The sequence below is a fragment of the Rhodnius prolixus genome, unplaced genomic scaffold, assembly GCF_049639745.1.
Source record: "Rhodnius prolixus isolate KJV_2025 unplaced genomic scaffold, Rpr scaffold_3, whole genome shotgun sequence".
Taxonomy (NCBI): domain Eukaryota; kingdom Metazoa; phylum Arthropoda; class Insecta; order Hemiptera; family Reduviidae; genus Rhodnius; species Rhodnius prolixus.
The window spans coordinates 16,032,573-16,055,697 of NW_027411603.1; the positions used below are offsets into that span (position 1 = coordinate 16,032,573).

At 31.0% G+C, this 23,125-nt stretch overlaps 2 protein-coding genes across 11 annotated transcripts in view; both read right to left on the bottom strand.

The window, feature by feature from the left end:
* Positions 1-1,499: 1,499 nt before the first annotated feature.
* On the bottom strand, positions 1,500-11,853 carry LOC141453007 (putative inorganic phosphate cotransporter). 5 transcript variants are annotated; one of them, XM_074125679.1, is made up of 10 exons: positions 10,360-11,853; positions 9,941-10,071; positions 8,624-8,848; positions 8,450-8,537; positions 7,697-7,917; positions 5,733-5,882; positions 4,035-4,167; positions 3,379-3,617; positions 2,572-2,701; positions 1,500-1,670 (listed from the first exon to the last, which is right to left on the bottom strand). In XM_074125679.1, exons 1-10 carry the CDS (start codon positions 10,397-10,399, stop codon positions 1,600-1,602), a joined length of 1,428 nt encoding a protein of 475 aa, XP_073981780.1. In that variant the 5' UTR covers positions 10,400-11,853; the 3' UTR covers positions 1,500-1,599. The 5 variants fall into 5 exon arrangements, with proteins under 5 accessions (XP_073981780.1, XP_073981785.1, XP_073981783.1 ...); XM_074125684.1 differs by having other exon boundaries at positions 9,917-10,071; positions 10,360-10,377; XM_074125681.1 differs by lacking the exon at positions 1,500-1,670 and adding an exon at positions 1,700-1,965.
* Positions 11,854-12,004: 151 nt separating this feature from the next.
* Positions 12,005-23,125, bottom strand: part of LOC141453005 (uncharacterized) — an 88,917-nt gene continuing 77,796 nt past the window's right edge. For all 6 annotated transcript variants that reach the window (XM_074125667.1, XM_074125666.1, XM_074125671.1 and 3 more), the window contains 4 exons: positions 21,953-22,404; positions 15,765-15,842; positions 14,934-15,089; positions 12,005-12,334 (listed from right to left, as the gene is read on the bottom strand). In XM_074125667.1, coding sequence (XP_073981768.1) covers positions 12,293-12,334; positions 14,934-15,089; positions 15,765-15,842; positions 21,953-22,404 — 728 coding nt within the window. In that variant the 3' untranslated portion in view covers positions 12,005-12,292. The remainder of the gene's footprint in view (positions 12,335-14,933; positions 15,090-15,764; positions 15,843-21,952; positions 22,405-23,125) is intronic.

The window sequence follows — 23,125 nt, forward strand, 5'->3', positions numbered from 1 at the left end:
AAGTTCATGATCTTTCAGGGATGATATTGTGAGTGTCTTCGTTTGTAATAGGATAATTCTCGATTTAACCAGTTGGTACTCTTCTTTTGATCTCTGATGAAACGTCTTCTTTAAAGTATAGCCCCTAAAGTTTTATGGCCCAGACACACCCACCATCTTTTGATGATGTAACCACAATTTAATTTTCCCTAATTATCGTGGATCTCTTATACAGATATCTAAATGATAACAAAATATGAATTCGGGAATCCTTAACTCTTCCATTCTCTGTGGAAACTCAATTTCAAGAATTCTTGTTCAATTATGGAAAAAATATATATATTTCAAGTTATTAACGTTATTACTTTAAGAAATGGAAAACACCCTTCATTCTCTTGTGAAGAATGACCATGGAAAAAGCTTTCCTTCATTGTCATTTCTATAGAAAAAGAAGTTCATATAATTTCTGATAAAGAAAAAACTACATGATAATTTTCAACAATAACTGAATAAAAAAAAGAAAACTAGAACTCTATTTTATTGAAGCACTTCATTTCCTTTGAAAAATTCATCTCAAAGTTTGTTTTATAAAGTCAATATCCTGTAGAACAAACAGTGGAAAAATAAAAGACTTGAGAGAAAGAAATCAGAATGTTTATGAGAACCAGCTCGGTCCAGCTTCTATCAATAGTGGAGATCAAAGAGCTGAAAGAAACCTTAGCAATCCTTTTGATAAACCTAAAGAAAGAAGAATTTGATAAATAAATAATAATAAAAAAAAGCCTATTAGAAAAAATAACCCATGAAGTTTCCTTTTAAGAGACAAAATAGGAAAAATAAAAACATGCCTGTATTAGATGTGATCCCAATCGAACATAAATTAATTAGTAGATCCCAAATTTTAAAATTTTATTGCAAAATTAATGAATTTAACCAATTTTAGTTTGTTTTTTTTCTTTGAGCTCTTTTTAATTAATTTACAACTGCCAATTGGCGGTAAGTAAATATAATTACATGTCATATATAAACAAAATGAATTAAAATAATTGAATGAGAGCCATCCAACTAAGACCATCATTAATCGGCGAACACATATAATTTTATAAACATAATTTATTCTCTTATAACACACTTATTATTATTTTATCTTTATTTTTTAACCTTTTGTACTTAAATTACTTTTTTTTTCTGAAATTAACTATTTATACTGACCTATTTATAATGACCAACACTGGACAACTTTTGTTTTGTCCAACTCACAAAATTCCACTTCCATATATATTTTGCAGCAGGATTGTTTTCATCTTACTTTGCAGAGGGCTTTTTTCATATCTTATAATGAATAAGAGACTCATACATAAAAGAAAACTTTATTTATAATTAAAAAAAAATGTAATAATAAAGCTTGTAATGGAGTACTGTACTTTAAGAATGGCATCCATCAGAATTCGGAATTATATGCGAGAACCTTCAAATATACCCACCAATAATAAAAATTAAATGATATCTACACTCTTAAAGTTTTGAATAAAATTTTCTATATTTTCTGAGGCGCAGCTCAAATGCCAATTGAGCTATTTACAGAATTGTAATTCAGAGACCACATCGAATTAATGATTTTCATTGAACTTTTGTGTCTCTTAGGTGAAAAATGGCTTCATGCTTTACAGGCATTTTAGGAAGTCTTCTTCCTGAAAATTTAAAAGAAATTACTAGCTATTACTGATATTCCAGTAAATTAGGTTGGACTAAACACAACCTTTTTTTTCCTTATATCAAATAGATTCATTCTCCTTGAAAGTATGTTGTCGATTTCTTAGTTCCATTATTTGATAAAAACGATTGTTAGCCAAATCAAAATAATTAATTTCCCAATATCTTCTTTTTTTCCCAATTAAGTTCTTAACTTCTTTTCAATTGTGGGAAATCAATGAGTAAAACAAAATTTTGATTTGGTTGCTAATTTTCTTAGATCCATGACTCATCCTAAAAAGAAATCCTGCGTGAATGTAGACATTTTTGAACAGGTCTGCATTTAGCCTGTAGACCTGTAAAATAGTTTTTTAAATCTTTCAAACTTTAAGAATTTTCAGTGAGAAGCAGTTGCAGCAAGCGAGTGATGGCGGTGCAATTGCTAAATAGACATTTCTAAAACATTATTATCTGAATTGTAAAATTGATTTATTATATTAATGCCACGAACTTTTATATTGCAATTTTTTTAAATGTCAACATTTGAATTCGTTGTCATTAACGTTTTCACCACGGTTCTCACAAAGCTTTCCTATTTTTAATACTAATCAGACCCCCTTCGATCCTAATAGTGGATTCACATAAAGTTGTGTCTTATCTATTGGTTACTTATCTACCACAATAGTAAAGAAATACAAAAAGTTATTTAAAGTTAGTTTACAAACAGAAATTAAGTTATTAGCAGATGTTTCATTAGTTTCACAACTAGGCAGTTTCCTCTCTAATGATAACACAAAAACAACTAGCGGATGGCGTCCCTTGTCTAAACATTAGCTACTAATTAAAATAATAAATAAGTTCCCAGTTCCAGCTAAATGATGTTCAGCAAAAAAGCTTTACCTTCTACGCTACTCCCACTCAAATTGAAGTTCTGTACATCGCTTGAACCATACACCAGGAAAAATACGTTCGTCACAGTGTAAATTCCAGCAGTCATGAACAACATAGCTTCCCATCCTTTGGCTGAAGACTACAAATAAAGTAATTATATTTACTTCAAGAGAATGTTTCACTTATAAAAAAGACATGTTTATCTATTTCTAATTTATTGAAAATGTGGTTAGGTCCGCAGAGCTGGATAATGTCTTTGATTTTATCTGTTGTTCTTGTTGTATCTATTTCTTGCACCCCTGGCCGGTTTCGGACTCACTTCCATCATCATAGGTAGATCAATTTGTATTGTGTAGAGATTTCGACTTTACATAACTTACTGTGAATTTGCTGGAAAAATCTTGAGGGATGGACAAAAATTGCATTGCGTTTAATCACTGGTTCAAGAAATCTATGTTAGAAAATAAGGACGAAAGATAATAAAAACTGTTCTACCATCTCTTTCCTTATTCTTGTTCTAAGTAAAGTTCACTGGTGTATCCTAAATTTTACCTTAAAGCACACAATCGTATTCTTTAAAAAATGTTTGCTACCGAAATTTTAGCTCTATGGATTTTTAAAATTCAATAAAATGAATGTATTATAATTGGGCTTGCTTGCATTGATAAACACTTTTTTAATGGATATAATTTTACACTATTTAATAATTTAAGTAATTTTATTTAAGGCTTATTTACTACAAACATTCTCTGTTGTTAGGGTATGCAACATTTTTCAACTGTAAAAATTGCAACTTAATTTAGTATATTTACATACCACATCGCTTATTAATAGCAGCGTAAGTTCAGGCAAAATTATACCAGTTATGGTGGCCACAACACTGGAAAAGCCCATAACAAGGCAGGCAAAATTTGGTGCAATATCCACATGATTTAAATATAGACCAATATTTACAAATACTGTCAATGAAGTTGCCAAGGAATTCATAAAAATTGTTAAACTTTGATCACTAGCAAATGCATAGCTCACAATGCAAAAAGCACAACCAAACATTCCTGAAAGAAATGAAAGAAATTTTAAAAATAAAAATAATCCCTACTTCAGAGGGATTTTGCCACGTGCAAGGCAATTTACGTATCGGTAACTTCGTAAAGAGCTTTTATTAGTTCAACTGCTTTTTGTTATTCTGAAAAACTGCACAGTTTTACAAAATAAAAAGTTTTTGAAAATTAATAAGAGTGGAGCTCACGTTTATGGATCATTTTATGCATATTTCTAATAATTCATTAACCAATATTGGCACAATTACTTATACAGTTGATCAAGACTCCAAACCCTAGGCAATAACGTGTTATGCTATCCACTTACATCTCTTAATAGATTAGTTTCATTCCCAAGCCCGCTACTTGAACATTAGAGCAGTAGTTATTTATTTTCAGAAAACTTAATTACTTACTTACTTAATAACTTACCAATGGAAGAAAACAACTTTCTAGTAAATTCCAATCCCATTAATCGTTTGCGAATCATCAAATCAGCTACAAATCCAACGGGAACACAGAATATGAGTGCTGTTATATGCGGCACTGAGGCCACTATTCCAACCTGAAATGAAAATTTTCATTTATAAATTCTATTTTACGTATATAACTAGCTCCTTCGCAAATTTGACGAACTAGTTTTTGGAAAACTTCCTTTCGCCCAACAAGCGAGTTCATGGAATCGTGGCGTTATTTTTTTTTATTCATTCATAATCTATAAATGTCTGGTCACTCACTAATAAATAGTTTGTTCATCACGTAACAGAATGTGACTTGAAAAAGCTAAACTTAAGCTGACACTTTTTACACTAGTAAATATTACAATATATGTATGTAGAGGTAAGATGGAGTCTCGAAAAGGAATAGACAGTAGTCCTTGCGCGACGTAAAAATAAATAAATAAAAATAAAGCTAAAGATGTTGAGTCCAGTATGACGATAAAATCTAAAATCTTAGAGATCACAGCATATAGATTATGAGCGCTTATAGGGGCTCATTCATCTTGAGTGATATCAAATCTTGCATTAGACAAAATCTGTTTTCACAATTATTGTGCGAGTTCCCCAATTCTATGAAGCTAATGTGGACAATATAATAAACGTTTAATTAATGTGATCACCTCTGCATTGGAAAATAGAGCAATGTTAAACAGGGGCATTATTTATCTTATCCAAGCTTTAGAAGCATCGAGAACGGCTGTACAAATTAATTCTCTTCCACAAATAAGTGAATAACAAATTAATAAACCTAACTACTCTTTCGAAAAAGTTCTCCAAGTTTAGCATTCGTCTAGCAGTTCTTTTTCTCTCAGCTGGGAGCAGGAGTACACTTGGTCCCGGTGCCGTACATAATATACACAGAACAAGCCTACATATCCATGTATGTACATTACTTTGATGATACAACCACTCTTACCATAAGTAAGTAACATAAGCCCCACACAAGTTAAAGTTTTATATTTACACATTATAGGACAATGGGCAAAAAAGTGGAATATAAACAAAAAAAATACGTTTATTTTCAGGCAAATCTAGGCTTCCTGCCTTCCTTGATAACAATCCTATTTTTTATATAGATTTGATGAGCTAACTTTGTCTTTTAAAAGAAAAGAACGAGTAATGACTGAACGTGCCAAACTTGTTTAAAGATTACCAATGGTAATTTAAAGACAATAAACCTGCACATGAATAAGACTAGAAACAGTTCAGACATTCTAATCCAAGTTACGCCGACCATACTTTAGGTACTCTACAAGAAATCCCTACTGTTTTTGGTGAATGAGAAAGAAAACTCAATTTATTCTCTGGCTTAACGGGAACAAGAGTCGAGTCATGTTGCGCAAAGAGTCGTTTAGATAGCTGTGAATTGTCATCTTTAGATGACTAGCACACTTGCAATCTGGCCAAAATTAATTTGAAATTTTAGTCTTTCTTGCACACGATACCTAAAGCAGGGAGTTGAAAAATTGTTTCTAATTTTGGATTGTAATTAAAGCTGTTTAATAGTAAAAGTTAAAATATAGTAGATAAAATTTGCAGTCTACGAACCTCTAAACAATCAACCTTATACCTAATTTTCATTAGGACCTATTTATACAGTTCTACTGTTCTAATATAATTAATTCATTACCTCTGTCAACTCCAAGCCATAAACTCTGTATAAATACGTTGGTATTTCGTACAACATTAGGCGAAAACCAAAATAATAGCCCACATGTAAAATCAGAAGAGCATAAAATGGAACATTGGTCAATAATAATCCCCATTTAATATGCTTTTTCTGAAATAATAACATTTATAATTTATTGCAAAAATTTTGGAATATCTTATTGAATATAAGGAACCTTATTAATTAAAGAAAAATTGATGTGATCTTTAAGACACCGAAAGCAAATAGGATTCCTGGGTATTTGAACTTTTTTCATCTTAGAATTTTTTTTTTTTCTTTAATTACTGCCAGTTTGGGTTTTCTTCCTTCTTGGAGTGTGGTTAATTATCTTAACTGTGAGATTACTTTGACAGGCTTTGCTATCGTTGGACATTCTGCACCCAATGTGGGGTAGAGTTAATTAATCGTCGTTTTATGTGGAAGGTTTAAAAATGGAAATCAATTAATCAACTTAAAAGATAATGAAACCGATTTAAAATTATGAGAAATTGGTAACCTGTCGAAAAGAAATATACATGTACCGCAAATACAAAAACCACTTATCAACAGCGAATTTGAATATTTTTTTTAATAAAAAATTAGGAGGCAAAAAATATCTTAGATTCCTCAAAAATTAGATCGGAAAAATAAATCGAAGAAACAAAATTTTTTGGTCAACGAATCATTTCATTCGCTTTAAATAACGCCATTTCAACAATAGCTATAAGCACGAACCTTCAACCACAATAAAACCAATTAAAACTATTCAATTTATTTCTTACTTTTCAGCTCGAAGAAGTAGCTTACTTATTAAAAATAATAATCATCATCATGTTAGGGTAATTATCAAAAAATTCTTGCATCAATTACTAGTTCACCCAGTTTCATTTAAGGTTTTTTTCCCCATCACAAATAACCCCTGAATCAATCATTTATGCAGCAAGAATGTATTTAAAAATGAATTAAAATAATAAAAAGAATAATATTCAGTCTTTTATCATCAAAGACACTTAAATCACCTTAGTTCATAACAACTTTTAATTGTAAACTTAACCTTTCAATTATGTTATTCACCACTTAATATAAAACGGTATCTTGGAGAAGCTCAAGCGATATTCATTAACTTACGACTATAATTATTTTTAACTTAAGTGACTTCTAGCTTCCGCCCTTTGACATACAGTATGTCGGAAAGCTGAAGAAGTTACTCTAAACTAGAAGTTTCCTCATTGCTTGATTGGTATTGTACAAGGACTAGCATTTATGGTAGAGTATGGTATCTAATGCTGGGATGTTTTCTGGGACCATTTGGGCTTGAGAGATAGTAACTTAGGGCCCGAATACGAATACAATCCATTCTCTATAGAGTCTCGAGGTTAAGACACATCCCCTGGAGCCCTGTCAAAAGTATAAAAGCCGACTAATCTGACTCATTTTTATAAAAATATGGAGCACGATTAGCTTCGAAAACACCTCCAAAAAGATTCCTACAATGGCTCTCTGGCAAACCTTGGAAAGGCGGGAGAGAAATCGACATGTGTAATTGCGTAGAACTTCTAGTTCTTGGAGCACAGCACAAGCTCACTTTCGTTATTTACTGGTGACTTTTTAAAAACAAGATGTTCTCCTTTTTATTTGAGGCCCTGTTTTGGGAAAAATTCCCTCCTGATTTTTAAAAATAATCTACATTGAAAGCTTTATATTATTACTAACTTTTATAAAATCTTCTCTTGCAATAAATTTATAATTTATGATAAAAAAAATTGAAAACTAAAGTAACTAAAATGGTGAGATGGACCTTTTAGTTTAGCACAATTTCCTAACATGGTTATTTCTCGTAAGAAGAATCATAGCCTTAATTTAATTGTTAAATAAATTGCAAATTATTAACGTGTAATGAGGAATATTCCTTGTTTAGGAAGTAAAAACATAGTTCTAATACTCACAGCAATTCTATACTCGTATACACAGTGTTCAGTAATGTAAATTTTCTCGGCTTCATTTATATAATAGCATTTGCCTGGATCATGTGCACCAGATATTCCCCATGCAGCGGAAACCATCAAACCAACTGTTCCAGCGAAGAACCACATACTGGGCCATTTAACCATACCAGCATTAACTAATCCCATATACATTTTCAGTAAAATTACACCCAAATCCCTGCCTAAAACGTTTTTTAGATAAATATTTAAAAAGATTTACTTTATTAAGAAAAAATAGTTAAACAATGCTGCGAGAAATTTCAATAATTAAAATAAGGTTAATTTTCGCTCTATGACCATTTTATTAGTGTCATTCTGGTAATAACTTATACACTTAAAAACAAGTAATGTACTATTAATCTTAAAAACAACAACTTAATTAAAATAACTATAAATCTTTAAAGGAGGAATTTCTAGAGTACAATGAAAGATTAAGGAGTTAGATAAGGACTACTCTCTCTGGAACTTGAGCTCTAGAAAGAATTTTCATCAAATTGTTCGTGCGAATTGAAAATTTATCAATTCTAAATTTATATATGGTCACTTTAATTTACAACCAACATTCTAAGGAAATGAATTGCAGTTTTTTCTAAGATCAAAACACATTTTGATGGGATATTTTCCCAATTTTTTATTTTACAATTGAAATAAATAATAATAAATTTTTGTACTTCAAAAATCCCAAAAACGCATAAATACTCAGCTCATAATTACCTCCAAAAATAAAAGCTGTAAATGCTGCCCTTTCATACAGTGGAAACCATCTCGCTATTTGACCGATTATCATAGGTAATGCAAATCCCTGATAATTGTAAAATAAAATCAATCAAGGACTGATATTTAAAGCGTGTTCTTACAATATATTTTATTACGATGATGCAATGATACCTCCGCAACACCTAAAGAGGTTCTAATAGGAACAAATGCTACGTAGCCTCCGTAGTACAGCACATACGGGAGAAAGAATGTTGTAATTGATGAGTACGACAATCCAATCAGTAATAATATTTTATTATTCATTTTGGTGCCCATATATCCTGCCAGTAGGCTACCTCCGATAAAGGCATATTGGAAAAAATCCGAAGAAAGTGTGCGCCTGTTATAGTCAGTGGTCTGTAAATAAATTTCTTTATTCCGTATTAAAACTAAAATATATTTAGTAATGGCTATTTTTCTAGGCAGTTTAAATTCCCATTACCAAGTTAGATGTTATGGAGAAAAGAAATTATTTATATTTAAAACTGTCCAGTAGATATAAATTTGGTTATACGGGAGATTAATATGTAATTAGCCTTTCTATTAATGTGTACTTTTGTGTTTTAATGTTTTCAGAATATTAATTTATGTAATTTCAAATATATATATATATGTATATATAATTTGTATAATATATGTGTTCGTAAATAAACTGAAAAACGCGAATCACTTAAATACTCGGAAAACTACACCATGACATGTTGAATAAACTTAACAAAAATGTTAAGATCTTAAGTTACAAGATAAAAACCAATGGTTAATTATGTGGAAAAAGTTGTGAAATAAACTAATTATAGAAGTTTAAATGCTCGAGAAACTTTTAAAAGTGACTGAGAACAAAATACCTCAAAAAATAAAAATTACAGTAAGCAAGTGGTTTGGTAATTTTCGTGATTTCCTCTAAGATAGCTGCAATGATTTCGCCCAAAGTATTTATTTATTTTCCCACCCAAATCCTAATACACCCAGGAAAAATGGTTTGTTCGAGAAATTCAACCGGAATGGTAACTCTCAAGCTTACCTCTAAAGTGACTCATCGCAACAATATACTTATTTACGACCCATGTAATAACGTGAAACGTTAAAAACATCGATAGAATTCCAAGTTTGAAAGAGAAATCAGTTAACCAGAAATAAAATTTTAAGGATTTTATACAAAACGTTCTTTAAAACTTTAAGAAGTTAGTATAAGTACTAACATTTTAAATTTTATTTACAACGTTTTTCTAGGAAGTGTGGTGTTAAGTCTTTTAAAGGATGTATGAAATGGAGAAATTAATGTTTGAGAGTGCTAAAAGAGCTTTAAGGCCAGACCTGTGCCATCTACACCCCCACTTTCACTATGTTATCTTGAGGGTAACTACAGTTAGAAGAAAAGTTGTCATTAATAATTAGAGAGAGAGAAAGTAGTTCAATTGTTCTCACCAGATTTTTGGATTAAGGAATTACCGTATTATTATGTCCATCGCTAACAGCCATTTTCAGATAAGCTTCCACGCTGTTGGTTAGCAAATAATTTGCTGAGAAACATAGAAAAAGGAGAAAAGCCTGAAAATGTCTCACTCCAAAGTTCTGAATTTCTGTAAAAGTGTAACAACATAGGTGAATTAGTTTTCCTAACATTCATTAGAATTCATGATAAAAATTTTCGGCTCAATTGAGTAAATTAAATTTATCGTCCGCCTAACAATTTTTAACTGTATTCAGTGGCGATAAAAAGCAATATTACTAAAATACACCTTCAATAATTTGGCCAGCAAGTTTTTAATTTCAACTAGCTGTCTTTAATGAGTTCATTTTCTGAGAATTTATTTCTAATTTTTCACAAGGAAAACAAAAAAAACAAAAAATTTCAACACAATACTTACTACTGTCATCAATCAAAAGATACATCTTGGATTCTACCATTTTTTATTCGTTTATCTTGCTTCGTAAATTCTATGGTCAATAATGCAAATGTTGTAAATAATACGACAGACGTATTTCCATGGCGTATATTACTTATGATTTTTTTCAATGTATTCTTTCATATTAAAAAAAGTAACAATATTATTGTGGTAAATGAAAAAATCTGAATTTTTGCACAGAACATATGTCGCAAAAATATATGTTGTCAAAACATTTCTCATACTGCTATAAATAATCATTATGAACAAACAAAGGCATTCAGAACTTTTTTCAAAAACTAATGTTAAGAACATTTTCCTATATAAAATGCTTTACATACAACTATTAGTTCACATCTTGATGTTAAAAAAATATACTAGAAACATATGCTATTTCTTGATTTTTATTTCTATTTATTTATTTTTTGGAATTCGTGGTATCAAAAAAATCCGACTAGTTAATTAATTATTTGTCTATTTCTTTCGTTTTATAATATAATTTAAAGCGAAGGGGCTAGAAATTATATTGTGCGATTGTTTCAACCAATTTGAGTTAGTTTTCAACACAAATTTATCTGTAATAAAGTGATCTAACTTCAAAGAAGCATGTTGAATTTCCTTTATGCCATATAAAACAACTACTTCAACTGTACTACGTTCTTTTTGATTTTGTTTTTGGAAGAGATAAAACTTTTATATTTACAGGCCTCACGGAAACGGAAAGGTTAAAATTACTACTCAAAATTACTTTAGATCTATCGTATATTGAGGGGTCAGGTGAAACAATTTTAATGTGGAATAAGTTTCATTTGAGGGTAAATGAATGTGGTATCTCACTGGAATTCGAAAGAGGTGGCCAAGCCACCGCAACGCAACGGAGTCTATAATTTGTTTTTTTTTAACTTCTTCAAAATTCTTTTTCTTCCTTATCTGTCACACGCCGTTCTCTGCAATTGATCCAGTGATGCATGCCGAAATCTTCCTATACCAGCAGTACAAACCGAATTCAATAGCTACGATCTCAGGTTTCTTCGGCATTATCAAATGTAACCCAACTAATCATGTACACTTCTGACTTCTCTGGTTTGGTTTTAACTAAATTTCGGGAGAGCCAATTTTTACAGAAAAGTAGAGGTTTTGTAGCCAACTATAAGTTAGAAGTAAGCGTTTACAAGTTCAAAAGTTGTAAGATAGTAAAATTACCGAGTTTTTTTCTTTTTTTAAATTACAATTTAAGGCGCGTGAAAATCAGAAGTAATTGGAGCCTGGAGCCTTTTTAGTGTAATGCAGACCTCCGGACAGTATTCTCTCGTTAAAGACAACACTGCCAACACTCATGGAAGTAAGCGGTAGGAAGCTTCTAGAAAGTGAAAACCTCAGGGCCCGCAGTAGGATTCGAACCCAGAATCTCTATATTTACACCAAGCGCTTTAACCACTCAGCTTAAACTCTCTTCTTAACTTAATTATTTCTGATCTAACGATAATTTTTTTTAAAGATTTTTACAAAGTTATGAAAAAACACTACTGTAAAATAAGTTGGCTCTTAAAAGAACTAAAATGTTACATTGAAGATTCAATTTTAAATATCTGTTACAATCTAAAGTAAAATAAATAAAAACATAAGATACATTATTAAAAAATGTGTATTCTCAAACGTCTATTTATTACAATATACACAATACTAAACAAATAATAATTATGAATGTCAAATTATACCTAGGTATAGTAGGAATAAAATTCCGTATATAAATACAATAAGAAGGAATAAAATTATAAATTAAACTGGTAACAATAGGGATAGCAAATGGGGAAGTAGTAAATGTTTTTCCAAATTTTTTTAAATTTTTATATTGTGTTCCAGTGAGATCCTTTTGGCACGTCACGAATTTTTAGCTTAGTTTGATACAATTACTTCATCCTGAACATACATCAGAATGCTCTTCCCATGCTGTTACCTATAAACAAAAAATAATAATAATTTAACATATATTTAAAGAGGTAACAAGTTTGAGTAAGTATATAAAAGATCAAAGGTACAAGGTACAAGATTCTCATAAAAATATAATATGAAATACCAGAAGACCAAGCAGCTAGGTAATTTAGGCTATTCAGTACATACAACCAAATTAAATTATCTCAGTTCTTTCAAAAGCAAATTTAATATGATACATTTAGGGTTTAAATCATGAGAAGTATGGTTGTTCAGCAATCAGTGAATGATAATCCACAACATCATTGTAATTTTTGCAGTCACTACATACCTTGTGTGAACGTTCGGATTATGAATGTATTCAGTATTTTTGTTAATTTGGGATACTCTCAGTAGTTACATTTATGTTAAATAGCTTTTCGTTTTAATTACCTACTTGGTTAACTAATGAAACTAGATAAATCTCCAAGAATCAAATTTTATTTATAAAAAGAGAAGAAGACACGGGATTATATTTTACAATTTACATAATATTTGGAATAACTTTTATTATTAATAAAGTTGCGGCCACCATCCCGCAAATAAATTAATAAGGAAATAAATAAAAATTGCAAAGGTAAACACCAATGTGAGAATTAATATATATATACAGAAAAAGGATATTTTAAGATAGACCTACAGTAATTACTAATTAAGAGTAGTTTTACAACGCTTGAGAAGGCTAAAACCAGCAGCTGTGAGCGAGGCGGCTAGCTGTCGTACCGAAGGAAAAATCTATAAAAGGAAAGACCAACTCTATCCAAGGAGCCAGTCTTCGACATTTAAACACTAGGCCATACGGTCAGTCATATTCCGTGTTTTTTCAAGTAAAATTCTTTTTAATCACCTTTGATCTTTAAGTCTGGCTGTATTTTGATAAACTGAGATCTTTACATTCCGATTTTATTTCTAAATTACCATATTGAAACACTTTAATATTCTGCTCCATGAAATTAATTAATCATCAAAATGACCTCAGGAGGTCCAAATTTTGTTGATAGATAAATCGTCGAAACCTTAAGAAATCTAGTATTGCAATGTCAAAACCAGCAAGTGGATTCAACTTTGGGATTTAATCCAAAGATTTTTCTTTCAGGTCAGCCAAAATATAATACTTGTTGAATTTCCATAAATTAAAAATACCTAACGAACATTTAACAAAAAAGGAATACCATTAAAAATAAAAATAAAAATACAGATACGCTATAATAAGTATTTCGGAGAGCTCATCGAAATAAGTACTGCGTCAAGTAAGTCAATCATTAAAAATTTGAAATTACGACTCCCTGGTTCTGGCATAGCAAATCAGTGATCAATAATTTCTCGCTGCATTATTTATTAATTTCGTTAATTAATCACTGTTCGTTATAGAAGCTTTATATTGCATTTTATTTTGACACCATTAGATTGCCAACTGCAAAAACTTGCTTAAACTAATCAATTAAACTGGGAACGTGGGAACAAAGTGGATCAGAGGTCCTCAAAACTGGACTCGGTTATCACCAAATAACCAGTTTAATACCAAAAATAAATAGGCAATAAATAGCATTGTAAAGTTTTCTTAATCCAGGAGATTCTATCGTTTTAACTAAGTCACAACAATTAAAGGAACATAATCTGTAAATTGGTGTAAATTATACTTGTTGGGTTTAGACTTCTTTCCATGAAATGATAGTATGATCTACGCTTCACCTTCAAGATCAAAAATAAAAGTGAAGGGTTTTAGTAAGTGCAGTTGGCAGTCTAATTTAAAAGGAGCGGGTTGAACAATATTCAATGAATTCCGGAAACTAAAAATTTTGTCGTAAGTTATAGCGTCCGCGCAACAGATGTTCTGCAGAATTAAGATTTTCTATGAGATTAAAGCAACTTAATATATTCTAAAGAGGGTAAGGGACTCTTTATGGACTACCAGGACATAATACACCATCAAAAAATCAATAATCCTACAAAAGTGTTTCCTTGTTTCATTGTGTTCTAAGTGCGTGCAATGCCTATTTTTTTCAGGCGGGCTTAACGTCCAACTACCAATTAGGTGTCGTGGACGGAGGCGACTAGCAAACAATATACTTTACTGTAAATTTCTTATATTAACCATAAAATAAAATCTAAGGCATAAGACCGGGAATCGAACCCAGTACCACAATACCAATTAGCTTTACAGGTCTCGCCTCTAACCGCTCGGCTACCGTGGCGCCTTATTGTGTTCTATCATTTAACCAGTTTTCTACGACATTGCGAAATACTGGAATAAAAACATTAATAAATCACTTCCAGGTAAAGAATTTTGTCGGAAACCAAAAACCGACTGCAGTGGGCAATACCAACAAAATAAAAATGCATATATTTTTTTTCTGCGATTTTTCGTTTTTGAAATGTTTTGTTCACTTATACTCAATGAGAGGGGGGGAGAGAGAGAGAGAGAGAGAGAGAGAGAAGTCGGTTTGGAAAAATACGAAAACTAGAACAGATCGCAAGAATCAGATTTTTATCACGCAAGCACTCAATTTTTATTTCGATCAACACTCATTGCAATATTTCTTACAATATCTAAAGGAAGTAAAAACCAATTCAACTTATCTTACCTGACATTCACGACTGCAATACCACTGGTTTCCACAACCGGCGCACACAAACTGGGCCGGTTTTTGCCTGCATCCTTGACATTGAGGTATTTCTTCGTTATCGGCACTTTCATCAATTACCAGTCTATCACTAACTTCTGCTTCATCATCATCTTGCTAAAAAAAAGAAGGTATTTCTTTGGAATCCCCGAATACTTAGGCTTCAATCCACAAAAAATTTCAGGAACATATTTATAAGGGTATGGTGTAAAATTGAGCTTTAGTAAAGTGATTTTTTGTAATATTTATTATTCCTTCTCCAAATAGCTATTATATTAACGACAAACTGGTGAGAGTAAAATAAAATTTTTAAGTACTATATAAAGGAGTAATTTTTAAAATATGTAGTCGTGACCATTTTTTTATTTTTTATCTTTCTATATTACCAGTTTCAGTTCAAAAGTTATCTTCAAATGCTACTTATGAATAACTTGAAGATAACAATATTGTTCGATAACCAGGATATTTGTCGAAAGCAATTCTAAGTTTTATAGAGTAAGATTGACCAGCATCAATGTTATAGTAAGTTACAATTCACAATTAGTATTTGAAGAAGGTTTGGTTACTACCATACAGTGAATAGTCAAGTAAAAAAATTGAAATATGTGATATTAATTTAGGAATCCCTTACTATCGGATTTTATTTTACTTTTTCGATTTATATACAGTTTGCACACAAATAAGATATTTACAAAAATTATCTGTTTTGTCATTGTTTAAAATTAAATACAACATTCTATTTTGTAAAGTGTATTGCCTCATAATTTCAATAATAATGTAGAGAGAGCTTACCAGTAGAACCACATCTTCCTTAGCTTTGGTTGAGGGATTGCCAGACACTGGTGTGATTGTAATTTCATTTCGTGACTTCTAAAAAATATAATAAAAAAGCATTTAATGCCTTTTGTCAAAAAAGAATAAAATAAATTAATTAAAATAAAAATAAAAACATGAATGCAGCCAGAATTAAAAGGCTGTTTTATAAAACATTTCCCTGGTTCCTCTGTTTATTTTTATTGATTTTAAGTTTTTGTAAAGGAGATTAACAAAGGGTGAGTCATATGTTATAGTTATACTGCGTGAGTTATACTACAGTATAACTTGAGAACGAGTTATGTGGATAAGGGCTGGTGGAAATGGCATACGCACATGACTAAGACGAACATGCTCTTTTTGGAACCTTATAATTGCCAACTTAATTATTTTCATAAAAGGACTTAACAATTTAATAATTAACTTAGCATATCGCTTCCTCTCAGTATTTGATTTCCAACTATCTTTTGAGAAGAAAAATGAAAACCATTTAGGTTTTTGTTTAGCAAATTTTATAACTTTATAAGGCTTCAAATGTATATTTTTATAATTACTTGCATATTTATTAATATGTTTTCTATATGCTTACACATATATATTTTAATGAATAGGATTGAAATTCAAAATGCCATTAAAAGTGAAGATCATTACCGATAGATTAGTAAGCATGAAGGGAAGAGATTAGCGCAGGAATAGCGTACTGGATTTCCACGCTGAGAACCTAGATTTGAATATAGCAACAGGTTTTTAGGCGCGCTCTTCTTTACGTATCATGTCCGGTGATGACAGAATTGTTTATAACGAAAACACTGAAAAAGGCTACAGGCACAAATGATCTCAAATTATGTGCCTTAAAATAAAAAACTAAATAAATACAATATATGGATATATATGCATGCATATGTATTTGCACCATTTCTTTACCCTCATCTCTTTTGCTTATTGTAATTAATTACAGTTGCAAAATAAATAAACAAATAAAAATAAATAAATAAATATATAGTAAACAGAGTTCTGTGTTTACCTTCAACGTGTTCACATCGCTCTTTATTCAACTTGTTTTTTTTATAAGTTTAAGTTAATGTAGAGGCTTAAAAATTTACTAATTTGTTTCATTTACCATTAGGACTAATAGTGCGAAATTTTATTTCGGTAGCACTAGTATTTGAAGAGTTATTGGTAATTAACTTTAAAGTTAATAGTAATAAACTATTTATCAGTGGACAAGAGGTGATGTGTGCAGTTGGTGTGGTGGGAGAAGTTATCATTACATTCATACTGAGATCTCCGAGCTGGCTGGTAAATACTGTTTAAATTATAGAAGTTATTTTTTATTAAAAAAAAAAAAAAAAAAAAAAAAAAAAAAAACGTATTTATCATAAAGAATACAATTATCCATTTTTTTTCTGTAAATTCATCATGTCTTCTGAAGTAACAAATAAGCATCTTGCAGCATTAATTGAGAAAATGAACTTAAATCTCCAAGGTGAAATTCGCAAAAACTCTGTAGAAATAAAACTCTTTAGAGAACAATTAGAAGTGACCAATAAACATATTATTGAGGTTGAACATGCTCAATTAGATATTGTTAAACAATTAAGTGAACAAGAGAGTCAAATTAAAAAGTTAAATAATCTCTACAGAAGAAATAATATAATTGTATTCAATTTGGAAGAAGTACTGGAAGAGAATAAGCTTAATCTAATGCAAACTATTATAGAACTATTCTCTACTAGAATGGAAGTCACTCTGACCCCACAAGATATTGATGATGTTTTTCGTTTGGGAAAAAGTAGAGGTAATAGTAGACCAGTACTTCTCAAATTGCATTCTTTTTGGCGAAAGACGGTGATACTTAAAATGGCCAAAAAACTTAAAGGCACAAAAATTGTTGTTTCAAATGACTATCCAGAAGAAGTAAGAGCTGTAAGAAGAAAATTAATACCATATTTGAAAGAGGCTCGCGAAAATAACAGCAAAGCATTTTTAAGACATGACAGACTAATTATTGATAATAAGGAATACAGGTTAGAAAACTGCGAGAGAGGCCTACATAGAAATACGGAAAATCAGACACCAGGTGTATCCGCAAATATCAGTACCAAAGAAATTACAACATATACCAGTGGAGGTGAAGAAAATCTTAAGAATAAGGTCAACCATCCTAAAGTTAAGAGGAATCAGTCAATGAAGAGGAAAACTGTACCTAATGGCTCATCGTCTGGGCAGCTCAGAAAATTTGGATCGCTTGAGTCATTCATCAGAAGATTCGAATTTGATCCTGAAGAGAGATCTTTGGCTAGTCAACCAGGTAAAGATACGGTATAGCAGAGGCCTCATATCGACAGGAACACCCAGGTATCAGGTAATCGGAATTATAAATTAGGCTTATGTAAATTTGATTTTTTAAAGATTTGTTTTTGGAATATTGACGGATTTCAAACGCTATTTAATTTAGATAATAAAGAAATAGAATTGTTATGTAATTATAATATTATTTGTTTTGTTGAAACGTGGCTTACAACATCTGACGTAACTCTGCCCTCTTATCTAAAACACTATACTTTGTTTACCTCAAAAGCTATTAGAGAAAAATCGAGAGGCCGAGCCAGTGGTGGCCTAATTATTTTAGTTCAAAATTCTATAAATAATGTAAGAGTCATTGAATTTAACGAACTATTTATAGTACTTGAATTTTCTCTAAAATATGAAACTTTCATTCTATGTAACGTCTACTGGCCTCCTCATACTGATGTTGAACTCTGTACTGAAAAGCTTGATCTTCTTCTGCTCAATTTAGAGGCTAATTTCCCTAATAGAGTTCACAAAATTTTCTGTGGGGATTTTAACTGCAGAATAGGTAATCTGAATGATTTCGAAAACGATTTCTTTGAGGGTCTCAATATGAATGGAAAAAGAATCGTTTTAGATGGAAAAATAAATTACAGAGGGAGAAAATTAGTGGATACTATGGAGGCGCGCGGTATGTTCGTCTGTAACGGTAGGAGTAATTCTGATAGTCCGGCGAATTTTACCTATATTTCCGGTAATGGTAGTAGTACAATTGATTTGATATGGGTGGATTTACTAACTTTAAATATTGTTAATGATTTTGGAATAATTTATTTTGGTGAACAATCAAAACATCTATTGTGTGACCTAACATTAAATATAAATAATTACAATAATAAAAGCATTAATGATAAATTATACACAAGAAAAGAGCGTATCAGATGGGATAATAATAAATTAAATTTGTTTCATAAAAACTTATTGTGTAATAATATATATTTTAACAGTAAAAATGTTGACGAATTAAATAATAATATGTTAGTAGCCGTATATAAATCAGTAATAAAGAGTGACATGTTAGTAAAAAGCCGAACATTCAAAAATATCTTTAATTACAACAATAAACCTTGGTTTAACTCAGAGCTTAGAGACATGAAAAGGCAGGTAACATGTTTGTATAAGAATTATAGAAAAGATATAAATAATTCTGATCTGCTCTTTGACTTTCTATTGTTTAAAAAGAACTACAAACAAACATTAAAAAGAGAGAAAAATAAGTATACACTAGAAATGATGTCTAAACTTGGTAATATTAGAAATAGTAAAGATTTCTGGACTACAATTAAACTTTACAATACGAAATCTGTGCAATACGATAACATTGACGTAAATACTTGGCTAGATTATTTTAAAACTGTTTATCCGCCGAGAAATAATGTAATTTATTCATTTTACTCTGTAAGCCATCCGTTTCTTGACCGAAGTTTTGAGTTAAGTGAAATGCAAACAGTAATAAAATATTCAAAAAACAACAAATCTCCCGGTTTAGACAAAGTACCCAATGAAGTATTTAAAAATCTGACACCAGAATGGCAACATTACCTTCTTAATATGTTTAATGTTATTTTAGAAAATGAACAAGTTCCCAAATTATGGAGTAAAATCCAATTAAGTCTTCTGTATAAAAAAGGAGATAATTCCAATCCTGAAAATTACCGGGGAATTGCTTTAATCAATTGTATATGTAAACTTTTTACAGGAATGTTATCAAAGAGAATAATGCAGTGGGCAGAAGAGAACAACAAACTCCCTGAGGAACAAGCCGGCTTTAGAAGTAGCCGGGGTTGCCTCGATCATATTTTTACGCTCCACGCAATGTTGGGAATCAATACGCGTCTTAGAAAAAGTTATTTCATCGGCATATTTGTCGATTTTAAGAGAGCGTTTGATTCCATAGACCAGGAGAAGCTATGGAAGAAGTTGTATTGCCTGGGGTTGAGCGGAAAAATAATCAGAATTTTGAAAACAATGTATGACAACGTAGGGATGTTTTTAAAAAATAAATCACATAAAGAAGAGATAGAAATCACGCAGGGGGTTCTACAGGGAGATTGTCTGAGCCCATTACTGTTCATCTTGTTCATTAGTGATATTATTGAATTTTATGAAGAGCGTAATTCCAAAGGTATAAATATAAATAACAAAAAAGAGTTAATTATGTTGTTGTTTGCCGACGATCTGGTGTTATTTAGTCAGTCCTGGTCTGATAGTGTCGCAAAATTAAAATTATTAGAAGATTATTGTAGAAATAATTCGATAACATTAAACCCTTTAAAAACTAAGATATTGCCGTTCAGTGCAGGTAACCGTACAAAAAACATTAAAAATGTCTATTGGCAAGGCGAACCTCTGAAAATTGACAAGCAGTACATTTATTTAGGTGTCCCTTTCACTACTAATTCTAAATTTAAATATGCAGCGCAGTATTTCTTAGAAAAGGCTACCCCTCAGATTGGGAAAATTATAAATATATTATGTAAAAGTAAATGCAGAAGTTGGGAAGCCAGACTAAAACTATTTGATGCTATAGTCTCCTCTACACTGCTGTATGGCGCGGAATTTTGGGCATCACAATATTTACATACTGTAGAAAGAGGGCAGGTAAGGTTCTTTAAACAGCTCCTCTGTTGGCCTAAATGTACTCCCGACTACATAGTCAGACTAGAAACTGGTAGGGTGCGCTTAAGCGTAACTATCTTTAGGAAAATGTTGTCTTTTTGGATTAGAGTTCTGGCAATGGAGGAAAACAGATTACCAAAACTATGTTTTGAAAGACTAAAAGAATTAGATAGAATAAGTGATAAAGGAGCACAGAGGAATTGGTTTGGTCAGTTGCGGAAGTGGCTAACAATTATTGGGGAACAAGATGTTATTTATAAAACGGAAGTAGATTCAGTTAAAGAAATGCTACCTGATCTTATAGAGAAGTGGAAAAACCACGAAATTTCAGTTGATGTTCAGAGGGCTATTAATTCAAGTTACAGCACTCTTTATAGACATATAAGTGGGTTAGGTGCACCTGAACAATATGTAACTTACAATAGTGCGATAGATAAAATTAGAGTGGTGAGCCAGCTAAGAGTGTCTAGTGACAAAATAATAAGAATATGGTATAGAGCTGGGGGCTACCACTCTATTGACACTCAATCTGTTTGCAATGTCTGCAATTTAAATAAGTGTGAAACTCTGGAACACTTTTTACTAGAATGCCCTAATTATAGTCCATTCAGGAAGCGTTATTTTTCTGAATTTATTGCCGATAAAGACGATATTCATTGGCTCTTAAACATTCAAAATAGGAACCATTTAGACAAAATGTACTTTTTCATTATAGCAGCTCTAAAATTAAGGTCATTCTGTCTAAATGAATGAAGATAAAACATAAATAATAGCAATAAATTTTATTAAATATGTAAAGAATTTTTAAGTTCATTGAAAAATTGTGGTCGCTTATTTTTGTTTTCATTTTTATTTTCAAGTTTAATTATTGAATAAAGTTTAAGTAAATTAATGTACTGAGAGTATTTTTATTTGCAATGTTTGTTTTCAATTAGTTTAATTTTATTTTCTATCTGTTCTTGTGGAAAGTATTATTTTTCTTTTATTGTTAATATTATTAATATTCATTTTTATTTTTAAGTTGCCACCACAGCTATTATTATGTTTATTATTTCAATTTATATTATGATTATGATTTTATCAGTTGAACTTTTGTAAAATATGTAACACAGAACCCCTGTAATGTGTATATATACACTAAATACAGAATATTATCTATCTATCTATCTATCTATCTATCTATATAGTAAACATACCTTAGAGGAAGAAAGAATATCTGCAATAGATACTCTTGGCGGATGTTGTGGTCTGAAATGAGGTGGAGGTTGTACAGGATGCGGGGGTCTATCTGGAGCAGTTAACAGTCTAGCTAACGTAGGCGAAAAATTGGCTGGCGGTCGATTAGAAGTTGCAGCCGCAGAACCCATAGCTCCACTTGATTTAGTTAGAATACCATGCAACAAAGACGAAGACGGAGGCGTTGGAGGTGAAGACCCAGGCCTGGATACAGGATGTAATGTTACTTCAGGATATGGGGGCGGCGGAGGAGGTACACCGTTTGGAGGACCTTTGCCGCCATGACCTGCGCCAGCTTGATTTGTCATTTTTGCAAATTGCACTAGAACATCCTTGTAGCCCATACTTCCACTACCATCAGAAGCACCTCCTCTAGAAGGGTCCGTACTTGAAGGTCTCGAGTGATCTTGAGCTAAAACATCGTAACCGTTAATATCAACATTGATTGAACTACTAAAAAAATAAAAATAAAATAAATTAAACCTTGGAAAGTAGTTGGTAAAAGCTGAATGATAAAATGTATAAATAATTAATACAATTTATAATTAAATATCAAAATTATCAAATTTATGATTTAATTTTAGCAAATGCGTCACTTAGTTCAACTTATTTATAGGTTGTGAGGTCTAGGAGATATTCTTCAATTTTTTAAAAGCTTCCGACATAAAAAGATTATATTAAGTTATAAAAGTTTATTATCGTCGTGCAATTATTCGCGTTTTCAATAAAAATGTTGACACTAATCAGACATTCTTGCACAAACTTTCAGCAAACTAGAGAGTAAAAGTGGCACTCACTTACTAATAACCTCAGAAACGTTTAAACTAATACATTTATCTTGAACTCTCCACACTAGTGCTTTCTTTTCCACAATCTTAACGTAGTATTTAACAGTTTAATTGTTAAATATACTTATCCACTATAATTTAATATATTATATTAATTAATTATTAATTCATTTTATTATAATCTAAAATGTGGACCAGATCACTAAGAAATTTAGTCTTTGTGGTCCACTTTATTGAACTGTTATTTTTTTTTATTTTTTTTTTTTTTTGGCGCATCGACTGCCTTGGCCATTAGCGCCTTTTGGCTATTACCTTCTTTTTTTAGCATACACAAAACTACAAATA